Source organism: Dreissena polymorpha, chromosome 10 (assembly GCF_020536995.1).
Source record: "Dreissena polymorpha isolate Duluth1 chromosome 10, UMN_Dpol_1.0, whole genome shotgun sequence".
NCBI classification, from domain to species: Eukaryota; Metazoa; Mollusca; class Bivalvia; order Myida; family Dreissenidae; genus Dreissena; species Dreissena polymorpha.
Genome location: NC_068364.1, coordinates 7,356,933 through 7,371,132, shown reverse-complemented (window position 1 = coordinate 7,371,132; position 14,200 = coordinate 7,356,933). Strand labels below are relative to the sequence as shown.

The following is a 14,200-nucleotide window of genomic DNA, read 5'->3' as shown; positions in this document are numbered from 1 at the left end:
CGTGTCAAAAACTAGGTCACGAGGTTACTTAGTGCATTTCAAGCATTTAGCATGGTGTCCGCTCTCTAATTGAAGTAGTTTTCATCTGATCTTCACCTAATTTGGTCAGAAGTTGTGTCTAGATGATATGTAGGTCAAGTTCGAACATGGGTCATGCCGGGTCAAAAACGAGGTCACATAGTGCATTTCAAGCATTAAGCATGTTGTCCGCTCTTTAATTGAAGTAGTTTTCATCTGATCTTCACCAAATTTAGTCAGATGTTACATCTAAGTGATATCTAGGTCAAGTTGAAATATGGGTCATGCCGGGTCAATAACTAGGTCTTGAGGACACTTTCAAGCATTGAGCATGGTGTCCAAAACCTTCGAACGGGCGTATCTTGTGACAGTTTGGCACTCTTGTTTTGTATCAAATATAACATGTGTCCAAAAGCATATTGGCGGGGGATATTAATTCAACAAATTTGCTTGTTTTCTTTTGTGTTTAAAAACAAAACACAGTACCTTTATTGGCAGTAAAGTTACAGAATATACTGGTTTTAAGTCACTGTATAATTATAAAATGAAGAAACTGCACTGCAGCACTGTTATTTTGCGGTTGACGGGATCCAGGGATCACAATCGCAATATATCTGCATTGATATAAAACTTTTAAGGTCATTCATGCATACATATGTTAGCATAAGCACAGTTTGGCAAAACATGTTATTTTACCTTATTGCATTATTGGTTTTTTATGTCCCCCACTATAGTAGTGGGGGACATATTGTTTTTGCCCTGTCTGTTGGTCTGTCTGTTGGTCTGTTGGTCTGTCTGTTTGCGCCAACTTTAACATTTTGCAATAACTTTTGCTATATTGAAGATAGCAACTTCATATTTGGCATGCATGTGTATCTCATGAAGCTGCACATTTTGAGTGGTGAAAGGTCAAGGTCAAGGTCATCCTTCAAGGTCAGAGGTCAAATATATGTGGGCAAAATCGCTCATTTTATGAATACTTTTGCAATATTGAAGATAGCAACTTGATATTTGGCATGCATGTGTATCTCATGGAGCTGCACATTTTGAGTGGTGAAAGGTCAAGGTCAAGGCAGTGTCCGACAAATTTCTTATTTTTCAGGTAGCCCACTGGGCTACCAATAAAAATATTTGGTAACCCATAAAATTTTCCTACAAAATGATAAAAGGTTGGTTTGCATCTTTATTTTATTTCTTCATTTACATATACATAATATGTATACATACATATACATAATACAGCAAGTAGTCTGATGTACACAGTCAATATTGTAAATCAATGTTACAGTACAGGCACCGTGTACTTAAATGTAAATGTACCAAAGAAAATCATATACTGCATGTAGATATAACATGTATGTGCACATGTATGTGTACCTAAATTCGGACAGCACGTTAAATCGGAAACGTAAATATAGCGTTTAGATGATCAATACGATTGACTGAAATTGCCCTTTTTAACAACAAATACCGAGTTTCAAGAAATCAAGAGTATTAAATCATTTATTTACCTGTGTCCGACTTTAAGTACTGTCCAAATTTACGTATTGCATCCGTATGTTACGACACTTGTGCGCAGTCAGTATACAATACAATAATTGTTTCAATAATGAAGGAACTGATACAGCGTAACGGTAACGATACAGCGTGTTTACACTATATTTTATTAAGAGGAAATGTCAATGCCAAATAATTCGCGAGATAACCCGGTACTTTAGTTGAAATTCACAACGATACTTTTAATGGAAATTAAATGATCTCCATGTTGTACCCGCTACGAAATTTTTATTCACAAATAAATACACTAACGCCAATCTTCGCGCGCTTTTTATCTGGACAAAGAAATTCATTTATTAAATGTAGAATTTTGTAACCTAAAATAGCTGTACACAACGCGTGCAAACCGTGGCAGGTGATTTACGCATGTTGCAATACAACGGTCCTGATTTGGAGCTTATTTCATCATATCTTTAAATAGATCCATATGCCGAAATTCATTTGACACTTTAGAAAATTTCAAACATTTTTGTTTATGACTCTTATCGTCTATATTACCCACCCATAATTTGGTTTTAAAAATATAAATCGGGCATATATGGTATTATTGATTTACAGTCGATTAATCCAATTATTAATTGACAATGCAAACTAATTAGCAGGTGTTAACCGCGTTCACACCGTTGTTATTAATTTTCATTTTCGGTTTCGTTACCGTTTTGAAGAATCCGCTATTGTTTTGATTTATTTAATGTTTTGCGTCCTTGGATATTTAACGACATCAAAAACGTTGTCGGTATTACTCATTGTTGCGGTTAACAAAGAATTCCATACTGCGAAATGATGTCGCATCATGTGCGCCAACTATCCAACCGGCTCCCATTATATTATTAGCAGACGACAAATGTTGATTCTGATTGGATGATTAAAATACACTGTTACTGTTTACGACATTACCGCAAGTGATCGATGACTGATTAGATAATTGATTGCACTTTGTTATCGGATTATAAGCAATACACAGTGTACAAACACATGGTCAGCGAGTTTATTCTACATATGTCTGTCAATAAACCGGGCTACTGCTCTTATGGATTTATAGTAGCCCGGCGGGCGTCAGCTGGAAAATTTCAGTAGCCCGATGAAAAATTTCGGTAGCCCCCGGGCTCCGGGCAATGGATTTGTCGACACTGGTCAAGGTCATCCTTCAAGGTCAGAGGTCAATTATATGTGGCCAAAATCGCTCATTTTATGAATACTTTTGCAATATTGAAGATAGCAACTTGATATTTGGCATGCATGTGCATCTCATGGAGCTGCTCATTTTGAGTGGTGAAAGGTCAAGGTCATCCTTCAAGGTCAGAGGTCAAATATATGTGGCCCAAATCGCTTATTTTATGAATACTTTTGTAATATTGAAGATAGCAACTTGATATTTGGCATGTATGTGTATCTCATGGATCTGCACATTTTGAGTGGTGAAAGGTCAAGTTCAAGGTCATCCTTCACAAGGTCAAGGTCATCCTACAATGTCAAACATCATATAGGGGGACATTGTGTTTCACAAACACATCTTGTACCATATGTTATACATTGGTATATAAAAAAATATTATTTGATGTAAATATTTTCAAATGTGTATTTTGTAAACTGAAAAGCATCGCCAGGTGTTATTTTTCATGAAAAGTAAAAAGACTCTAGCCACAAGTAAACAAGTTTTTGTGTTAATCCTTTTGTTCATTCTACCTCAGGAAAAGCGTGGGCTTTAATATTTGACTGCTGAAAACAAACTTTGTAGCACACGGGAGAGAACTAATTCTTTAATCTTTACTTCTGGTTAAGAAAAATTATAGTGCATTTCAAAAAAAGTATATAAATGTTTTTATCTTATAAAAAACAAAAAATTACGCTGTATCTACAGGGCTACAGTCTTGGAGAGGTCAGTATTGATATGTTACATTAACAGTTATTGTATTCACCTTCTCACGTGTAGAGGACTGCCTTAGCTCAGATTGGCTGATACGATTACTAACAATCATGTCAGTTAAAAGCCAAGTCAATAGAGATGTTGTCAAAGGTGACGCGCAATGACGTAAAACTGTTAATCTTTGATGTGTGGGGCGTTGTTTGTCTCACAAACGTAATGAAGGCACCAAAAATCTGGATAAAAATTAGATTTTGTTATGAATGTGGGATAAGACACAAAAATGAAGTTCGTGAAAAAAAAATGGGGTCCACTGCCAACACGCAATATATTAGACATCGCAATAAAATGGGCTGCAATATTACAGAGTTGCAGTAACCCCACATGAATTTAAAAGTCCTAAAACCGTCCATATGATTCTGAATACAGGAAAACTTAATGTAAAGTTTTAAATCATGGAATCAAAGATTACCTCTTATGATTTTGAGCAAAACAAATGTCAAAGGTTAAGGTGACAGAGTCTTTTAGCATAAAATTTGTTTCAGCGAGATATTGTGAGAAAACTTTGACCTTAGATCCACCAAATTGGTATCCAGATTACTTAGGAGCAAAGGAAACATCTATTGATTTTGAGGTCAAAGGTCAAGGTCATATGGGCGATATAACAATGCAGTTTGATTCCGCACACTGTTTTGACCTGATTAAGTAAATACTAAGGGTATATCAGGAACACACAATAAACAGCAAACGCAATGGTGAATTTATATTTAAAGGGATCTTTTCACGCTTAGGTAAATTGACAAAATTGAAAAAAGTTGTATCAGATTCGTAAGTTTTCGTTTTAATTATGATATTTGTGAGGAAACAGTAATACTGAACATTAACCATGCTCTAATATAGCCATTATATGCATCTTTTGACGATTTTAAGACCTAAAAATTATAAAGCGTTGCAACGCGAAACGATTGAATAATTTGGAGAGTTCTGTTTTTGTCGTTAAATTTTGTGAAACTACGAAGATTGCTTATATATGGTATAAAATACGTCATGAATGTGTACTCGGCGGAATAGCTCAGTAGGCTAAAGCGTTTTTACTTCAGGACTCTGGCAGGACTCCAGGGGTCACTGGTTTGAAACCTGCTCCGGGCAATGTTCTTTTCCTTTTTTCATTTTTTTTCTTGATTTTTTACTGGAGCTTTTACGATCCAATGTTTACATTTATCAATATAAAGCATTTAATGAATAAGTTAAAAAAATGCCAAAATCTGTGAAAAGGCCCCTTTAAAGTTATGCAATATACACAGAAGTTGTTGCTAGAATGCAAGTCCATTACAATAGGAGCTGCATTCTGTGAACATTTGGTTAATGCATATGCCAGGTTAGTCAGTGCAGTTTGCACAGGCTAATCAAGGAAAACACTAACATCTTTAATGACGTTTTTCTTGTAAAGGAAGTCACTTCTCAATGAAAGTCAAGTCTAGACTGAAAGTATCATCTGGGATGAAACTTTGCATCCAGGCATTAAGCCCAGTTTTCTCCAACTGAGCATTCTTTTATGTTTTCAGGATGCTGAGAAGATGGAGAAAGTCTCTAGAAGAATCAATGAGCTCGAGACGATACATACGAATGTGAAGCTACTCAGTGAGATGGTGTCAAGTTACGACCCACAGACATCATCCACTGATGACAGGGACATGATGAAGGTACAGGGAGAAGAACACATATATTTACAAATATTTGTGCACATATTTTCATAAGCTGAAGAATGTCATAGTAATTTAGGTACTAAGGAATTTGATAAAGTTTAAAATACATATTAAAGCACGGAAAAATCAAAACATAATGGATTCCAACCCGTGAGCTTTTAAAAAGCATAATCTAATGCCACCATTGAATTATAAAGAAATTTTTGGCAAATTTTATGTGGGGGGTCTTTTCGGCCCGCCTCTACCCACTTATGCTTGGATGAAGATGAAGTTTATCATAGACACATTAATGATTTGAGCATTTGGGTCAACGGCTTACAGAGCTCTTTGATTGTTTGTGTCAGACACGATTAACTTCATCTTTATTTAGCACTAGCCTTACACTTTTTTTCCTTGTATGACATGCTAGTTGAAAAAATATGTTGATAAGTTTCACCTATAGTAAGATATAGGATGAAGTATCTACTGTCTGTTATTTTTTATGGAATATATCATTAAAAAAATGTTAGTTTTTATACATTGACGAATTTTATGTTTGGTGTATTAAAGGAGCTGTACGAATCGCTAGAAAAACTACGACCAAAGCTATTCCGATTGGCCAGTGAAACTGACGAGAGCGATTCAGATGCACTGAGTATGACAGTTTGCATATGTTTGTATAAGTATAGAGCTGACTAGTTTAGTGTAACCTACAGAGAATTGTATGAGGCTTAAAAATAGCTTGGGATTCATGTTTTTATGCCATGGAAATACAACTATTTTTAATCAAGACATTACTGATATTCTATTTATCCCATCATTTTCTTGATGTTACAGTCTTCATTTCAAGACAATAATAAATTTGGCCAAATTAAATTTCATGATTTGTTACAGAAATATTGTTAAGTGTAAGTATAATTATCTGTGACAATATGTGGAATTAATTGTGGATCATTTGCCACATTAATACTTTTTCTTGATTATTTATGTTCAGGACAATCAGAAACTCAAATAACCTTTACAACATGTCAATCGCCACACAATTTATTATACTACTAGTCCTTGTTTCTTCAAGATATCTAGGAAATGATATGACCTACAATCATTCCAATAGGCATTATGGATACTTGTGAGAAACATAATTAATGGCTTGGTAGTCAGCAGGTCAAAGGTCAAGGTCACAAGGACATGCCAAACAAAAAATCTTTTTAATGATTACACATGTTAACAACTTTACTGCAACTCAGGGGGATGGCATACATTTTGAACAAACATATCTTGCTATAATCAGTGCTCACTCAAACGTGTTAAGTTATACACTTAAGTGTTGGATATTGGAAGTATTTTGAAAATATTGTGATCCCTCTACTTGTTTTTGTCAGTTTTGCAATAAACACTTTGAGTGAATAACACATAAACTGCCATCAATGCAATCCCTGTACAGTAGGAGTGCACTACATATTTCAGATACGATACTGAAGGCTAATGATGAAGTGTCAATGATCATGGCAGACTACAAGAAGACGGTGGAAGGGATCACACTCAACGGCAGTGCTGAGTCTCAGAGAGGTGAGGCAACAAGTTGTGTCTTATCATATGAGTTCTAGGCTTAAAAGTGTATAATTTTACTAATTTAATGCCAAATTTGCCTCTCGTTTGACTGAAACTTGGTTCCAAAATTGCTTCTTATTGGTCTGAAATTTAGTTCCAAATCATCTTTCTTTTTGACTGAATTTGGGGTTCATATATTGGCTCCTGATTTTACTGACTACGGTTGGAAATAAGCTTCTTGTTTGACTTGATTTTGAATAACTATTTTGCCCCATTCCTTTACTTAATAAGCAAATAGTTAAATTGCCTCCTATTAAGTATAGGGGGTATAAATGATCCACCAGGCAATTCTCTGTAGGCGATACTTGTTATCCTGCACTTTTTAACATTTAACATTGTTACTTCCATGTATTGTTTTGATATAAAGTTGTGCATGTGCTGTTTTTATTATTTTATATATATATATATTTAGGATATATAATTTCTTTAACATTATTATAAAAACTTGCTACATAATTATAATACAACATGTGGTGTCATGGTGTATTCACCGCTACTGTGATAAGCTCTAGTTAGGAAATGTTATATGTAATAAGACGTGTGGCTTCTGTTCATACTTATGGAAGCTTTAAGCTTGTCTATTTTAAAACGCTAGTTCACAAATACTTTCTAAATAACAATTTTCTGCAGAAAAAATTCTATTAGACATCCTTTATAATAAACAAACATACAAGAAAAACACCCTTAAATTACTTATTGAGGTTTAGGGTCAGGACCTATGGACTGACAGTCCGATTGACAGACCGACAGACAGGGGCTAAGCAATATACAAAAGGGCTATTAAAATAATTATATCTCAACTTCAGTGTACTGGTATAAAATCAGTGTTATAATCCTGTCAACATTGTAGCAATTGTTGGGTTGTTTCAGTTTGCATTGTCCTAATACAATATGGTTACTATTGATCATGTAAGGTGAAATGATTTATATTCGCTGGTACAAATTTATTTGCAGTTTCAATGATTGACATGTTCGCTTGGTCTCAAATTCTTCTTAAGTTTGAACAAAATTAAATCCTATAATAATTGATTGAGGTAGTGCCTGCTTTGGCAAAATGCAATTGGAATGTCCCATTATGATAGCTTGTTTATTGCAATAAACATACGCATTGGTTGGTATTTGAAAATATGGATGGATAAACTTTGTCCTTGCCTAATCTAGAATAATTAGTGATTCCAATAGTGCATAAGTTCCCAGACAGATCATGCAGCAGTTAAAACAGTTCACCCTCAAACCTATGAGTATACATTAAGAACATGTAAGTTTGAAATGCATGCTGTAATAAGTCTTGCGAGTTCATTTGCCTGTTATGTGTTGCCTAAATAGCTCTTTGCGATATGATCTGCTGATCGGAAGATTTACTGATCAATTTATAACTTAGGCAGCTGTTCAAATTAATGGTAAAAGATTTTTTTTATGGAAAAAATAATCATCAAAATACAAAGAATGATTTCCAAATACAAATGTTTTGGTAATGTTTTTGTTGTGTAACTTTGATTTGCTTTCTATGCTATGAATAGATTGGCATCTACATGACTTTTCATTTGTTTTTACTGAGCATTTTAAACAAAGACTTTGACATATGTTAATAAATTTAATATATAAAAAAATAGAACACTATGTTACCATGACTTGAGAACTGTTTCTTTAATGCTATTATTAAATGGATGGCTGGTGCAGAGGTGTTTGTGTGTCAGATCAAGTCAGTAACCTGCTTGATGATTGTTTGCATTTCAGCGGAGCTTATAAAAGTCACCGGCACAAGTCAGTATGAGTCAGAAGATTTAAGATATATTAGTATAGTGTAGCCTCACAGACACAAAATCTGTAGACCCAGTTTTATCAAACGCTGTGCAACAGTACATACTTTATGTTAAATACAGAACTGCTATCAAAAGTAACATCCTCCAGATTTGAATTTTTATTTTTTTATTTTTCTCAATTTTCTTTATAATAAGACTTGAAAACAAAACAAAAAAATGTTGGAAAAGGAATGCTAGAACAAAAACACTTATTGAGACATAAAAAAATAGAAGAACAAAAAGATCATCATGACAATGTTTGTATTCAATGAAAGAAATCAAGTTTTGCCAGTCACTTGGTGAGTTAAGTTTCAGTCATAGAAACACAAGATTTGTTGCAACATGGAATTTAACTTTTGGTAAATTATATTTTGTGTCTGTGATTCACTGCATTCTTTGTAGCTTTTAGTGACAAAAAGTACAGTTCTTCCTTGTTTTAATCAATCGGTAATAATGACAGGTGGTGATGGTTTTTTGGAAACAATTATGACTTGCTCAGCATGGTAGGCTTTTTTTTCCACAAACAACTAACTTATGAAATATCCTTTACTTAATTATTTTACATAAGCTGAAAAGAATTCACACATATATTTGTGTTTTTTGTAAATATGGCATTGGAAAATTATGAAGTGAATTTTTTTTAAGATAAACTAAATGTTTAAGAAATGCGACTGAGTGATCAATTATATTGTATACATCTATAGCACGATTAGAAACTCATAAGCATTCAACAATTACTTTCGAAACAATTTGGCACAAAGTACATTAATATTACCAAATATTAGCTGTTAACTTCGCCTTACCATATTACATTTCAGCTGTTTTTTCCCTTCACCATATTTCAACTGTTACTTTCCCTAACCACATTACAGCTGTTACTTCCCTTTACCATATTACAGCTTATACTTCCTGTTACCATATTACAGCTGTTACTTCCCTTAACCATATTACAGCTGTAACTCCCCTTTACCATATTACAGCTGTTTCTTCCCTTTACCATATTACAGCTGTTACTTCCTTTTACCATATTACAGCTTTTCCTTCCCTTCACCATATTACAGCTATTTCTTTCCCTAACCATATTACAGCTGTTACTTCCCTTTACCATATTACAGCTGTTACTTTCCCTTACCATATTACATCTGTTACTTTCCCTAACCATATTACAGCTGTTACTTCCCCTAACCATATTACAGCTGTTACTTCCCTTTACCATATTACAGCTGTTACTTCCTGTTACCATATTACAACTGTTACTTTCCCTAACCATATTACAGCTGTTACTTCCCTTTACCATATTACAGCTATTTCTTTCTGTTACCATATTACAGCTGTTACTTCCCTTTACCTTATTACAGCTGTAACTTCCCTTTACCGTATTACAGCTGTTACTTCCCTTTACCATATTACAGCTGTTACTTCCCTTTAACATATTGCAGCTGTAACTTCCCTTTACCGTATTACAGCTGTTATTTCCCTTTACCATATTACAGCTGTTACTTCCCTTTACCATATTACAGCTGTTACTTCTCTTTACCATATTACAGCTGTTCCTTCCCTTCACCATATTACAGCTATTTCTTCCCCTTACCATATTACAACTGTTACTTCCCTTTACCATATTACAACTGTTACTTTCCCTAACCATATTACAGCTGTTACTTCCCCTAACCATATTACAGCTGTTACTTCCCTTTACCATATTACAGCTGTTACTTTCCCTAACCATATTACAGCTGTTACTTTCCCTAACCATATCACAGCTGTTACTTCCTTTTACCATATTACAGCTGTAACATTATTTACCCCAATGGTACTACCCCTTCTCAGTAAAACAACTGTGTAAAATACTAAACGCTTCAAAATGTGATGCACCCTATTGTAAGTTTTACAAACAATGGAAGGTGTTAGAAAACAACTATCGAAAATGAACAAACAAAGAATTCATAGTTTGCTATTTTAATCGTGTTAATTACAGGTTCATACTAGCGAGTATTGGTACTCGTCGGTCAAAGTACAACATTGCAGTAACTTTCTGTCAAATAAATTAAGCATTTACAATTATTAAAAATGCAGTGCAAACATAAATAACTGTAATTTATACTATACGGCATGGTATTTTGCAAGCGAGCGCTATTACCGGTAGTCGTTGATTCAATTGACACTATTTGAGGACACTTCAATTTTCGACTCTAAGTTTTTGAACACCTGTATTTTGTGAATATTTTTCGTATCTAAGTTTTTGGACACAAATTTTTTAAATTATTTTTAAGTTTCCGATAACAGAGAGTAATTACGGTACTTCCCCTAACCATAAAAGGCATATTACAGCTTTAACTTTTCCTGACCATCATACATCTTTAACTCCCCCTAACTATATTAAAGCTGTTAGTTTCCCTTACCATATTTCAGCTGTTACTTCCTCTAACCATAGTACAGTTGTTACTACACCTAACCATATTACAGCTGTTACTTGCCCTTACCATATTACAGCTGTTACTTCCCCTAACCATATTACAGCTGTTACTTGCCCTTACCATATTACAGCTGTTACTTCACCTAAACATATTACTGCTGTTACTTGCCCTTACCATATTACAGCTGTTACTTCCCCTAACCATATTACAGCTGTTACTTGCCTTTACCATATTACAGCTGTTTCTTCACCTAACCATATTACAGCTGTTACCTGCCCTTACCATATTACAGCTGTTACTTCCCCTAACCATAGTACAGCTGTTACTTGCCCTAACCATATTACAGCTGTTGCTTCTCCTTACCATATTACAGCTGTAACTCCTCCCATTTTTATACGCCCGTTTTAAAAAACGGGACGTATTATAGTTTCACCCTTGGCGGGCGGGCAGCGGGCGGCGTCCACAGCAGTGTCCGCTCTCTAATTCAGATAGTTTTCATCCGATCTTCACCAAACTTAGTCAGAAGTTGTGTCTAGACAATATCTAGGTCAAGTTTGAATATGGGTCATGCTGGGTCAAAAACTAGGTCATGGGGTCACTAAGTGCATTTCAAGGATTAAGCATGGTGTTCGCTCTCTAATTGAAGTAGTTTTCATCCGATCTTCACCATATTTGGTCAGAAGTTGTGTCTAGATGATATGTAGGTCAAGTTCAAATATGGGTCATGCCGGGTCAAAAACTAGGTCACGAGGTCACTTAGTGCATTTCAAGCATTTAGCATGGTGTCCGCTCTCTAATTCAAGTAGTTTTCGTCCGATCTTAACCTAATTTGGTCAGAAGTTGTGTTTTGATGATATGAAGGTCAAGTTCAAATATGGGTCATGCCGGGTCAAAAACGAGGTCACAAGGTTACTTAGTGCATTTCAAGCATTTAGCATGGTGTCCGCTCACTAATTGAAGTAGTTTTTATCTGATCTTCACCGAATTTAGTCAGATGTTACGTCTAAATGATATGTAGGTCAAGTTCAAATATGGGTCATGCCGGGTCAATAACTAGGTCTTGAGGTCACTTAGTGCATTTTAAGCATTCAGCATGGTGTCCAAAACCTTCAAACGGGTGTATCTTGTGACAGCTTGGCACTCTTGTATATTAATAAGTTCCTGTTAGCATTTGGAACAGTTTCTTCCCTAACCATATTACAGCTTTAACTTCCCCTGTTTTGCCGCTTTTACTTATCTTAACCATGTCACAAGCAGTTACTTTTCTTAAATTTTCAAACTGGCTCCTTCCCATCACCATTTCACATTGATAAATATGTTTAACCATGTTTCAGCAGTTGCTGCTCCTAACTAATTCATGGAAGTCATTTCCCCTAAATGTTTTATAACAGTTACTTCCCCTAACCATGTCACAGCAGTTATTTTGCATTACTATTTAACAGTGGTTACTACAGCTTACCATGTCACAGCTGATGTTTCCCCTTTCTATTACACAAGAGTTACTCTCTAACTTGGCACAGAGGAACTTCCACTTACCACTTTGCAGCTTTTAATTCCCCTAACCATGTTATTTGCCTAATCACATCAGTTACTTTCCCTTACCATGTCACATCTGTAACTTACCATAACTGTATAACCAGATTTACTTTGCTGAACCATTTGACAGGGGTTTCTTAACCTATCCACTTCCATCTCAATTTATTTGTGAATTAAAACCACTGTCTTACTTACCTTCTAATATGATTGTTCACAAGTTTGCTATATTGAATTGAAGTGTGAATAGATGTTATACTAAAAGTATTCTATCAGTTATGAACAATATGAAAACAGTCATTAACATCTCCAACTTATACTTTTGGTAACCATATTGACAAATAAAAAAAACACACAGTTCTGTTAAAGAAATTTTTATTCTAAGAGCGGTTTAATAAGCATGACTTTTTTGCATTCATTGAGAAAAACATTGTGGGCATTTTGTTTTCAGTGTCAGTATCAAGTTGTATCTTGTGCATGCCTGTGTCGTTTTTTTCGTGTAATATAAAACTGCATATCACACTGTATGATAGTCTTTTGTTTGCAAACACTTCATTAAGATTTTGTTTATGTTTGTTTTATTTCATCGATCACTTTTTTAATTCCTTTAATTAGAACCCTGCACATGTTTATTTTACTGATATATTAAACCATCCAGAAAGAAGATTGAGAAAGTGTATTTTGGAGTCACTCTGTTGGTCGGCTTGTTGATTTGTGGATCAGTCTACAGACAAATATAGTGAACGACTTCCATATTCATTGAGCAATTTAATAGAAATCTCAAGTATCCAATCAATACCTGATGCAAGACTTTTTTCATCCCCGATTATCATCACACATTTCTGAGTAGTTTACCCTTGAACATGGCTGACAAAGCAGTGCCAGGGTACTAGTCATGTTTGTGACAGATCCCTCGTTTTTCCTCCTTTCACACGGCACTCCTGTGATGTATTCATTCCCCATTTTTCACAGGTGGAGGTAACTCCCTTGTTGACTTGGCGTTTGAGGCGCCCCCAGCTTACTCCCAGACAGACATACTCCAGCACCCCCACCCTGCAGGGCCTGACGATGAGATGCTTTACCTAGGTATAACTAGCACACAACCTTTACCTTGTTTGTATTTACTTAGTGATAATTTGCATATCACATTTACCTGATATAAGCTGTGCTCAGGGAAAACAGGGCTTAATTCATGTTTGTAAAATGTCGTCCCAGATTAGTCTTTGCAATTTGCAAAAGCCAATCAGGGACATTTTCTGCTTTAATGGTATTTTTAGTAACAAATGAAGTTTCTTCTAAGAAACAATCAAGTTTTAGCAGAAAGTGTTGTCCCTGATTAGCCTGGGGAGACTCTCTTAAACCCTGTTTTATCAGAACTAGGCTTATATGTATTTATCTAGGTATAACTTGCGGACCACCTGTACCTTATATGTATTTCCCATGTACGACTTAATTCTTCTTTCGAAACCTTTTTGTATACCAATTGCAGATAATGTTGTACCAGTCAATCCTGTGTAGAAGGCGCTATATTTGTCTGAGCATAGCATGAGCTTTCGTGATCAACTTTTGTCTGTTACAGGTTGTCAATATTTACAGCGTGAACTATTTTTAGTTTACATTTCTTGTCAAATCTTTATAACTTAGTACTTTGAAGTATAAACTGGGAAATAAGAAGTTAAAAGCAAGGTCAATAGTTGTATCCGAAGAAAAAGT

General features: G+C 35.0%; 1 protein-coding gene across 3 annotated transcripts in view; it reads left to right on the top strand.

Annotated features, from left to right (window-relative positions):
* LOC127847079 (ADP-ribosylation factor-binding protein GGA1-like) overlaps positions 1–14,200 on the top strand; it is a 43,073-nt gene that overhangs the window by 11,595 nt on the left and 17,278 nt on the right. Inside the window, exons 7-11 of one of the 3 annotated variants that reach the window (XM_052378675.1) lie at positions 5,005–5,142; positions 5,695–5,779; positions 6,592–6,693; positions 8,473–8,499; positions 13,460–13,573. In XM_052378675.1, coding sequence (XP_052234635.1) covers positions 5,005–5,142; positions 5,695–5,779; positions 6,592–6,693; positions 8,473–8,499; positions 13,460–13,573 — 466 coding nt within the window. The remainder of the gene's footprint in view (positions 1–5,004; positions 5,143–5,694; positions 5,780–6,591; positions 6,694–8,472; positions 8,500–13,459; positions 13,574–14,200) is intronic. The other 2 variants (XM_052378676.1, XM_052378677.1) reach the window with 2 other exon arrangements.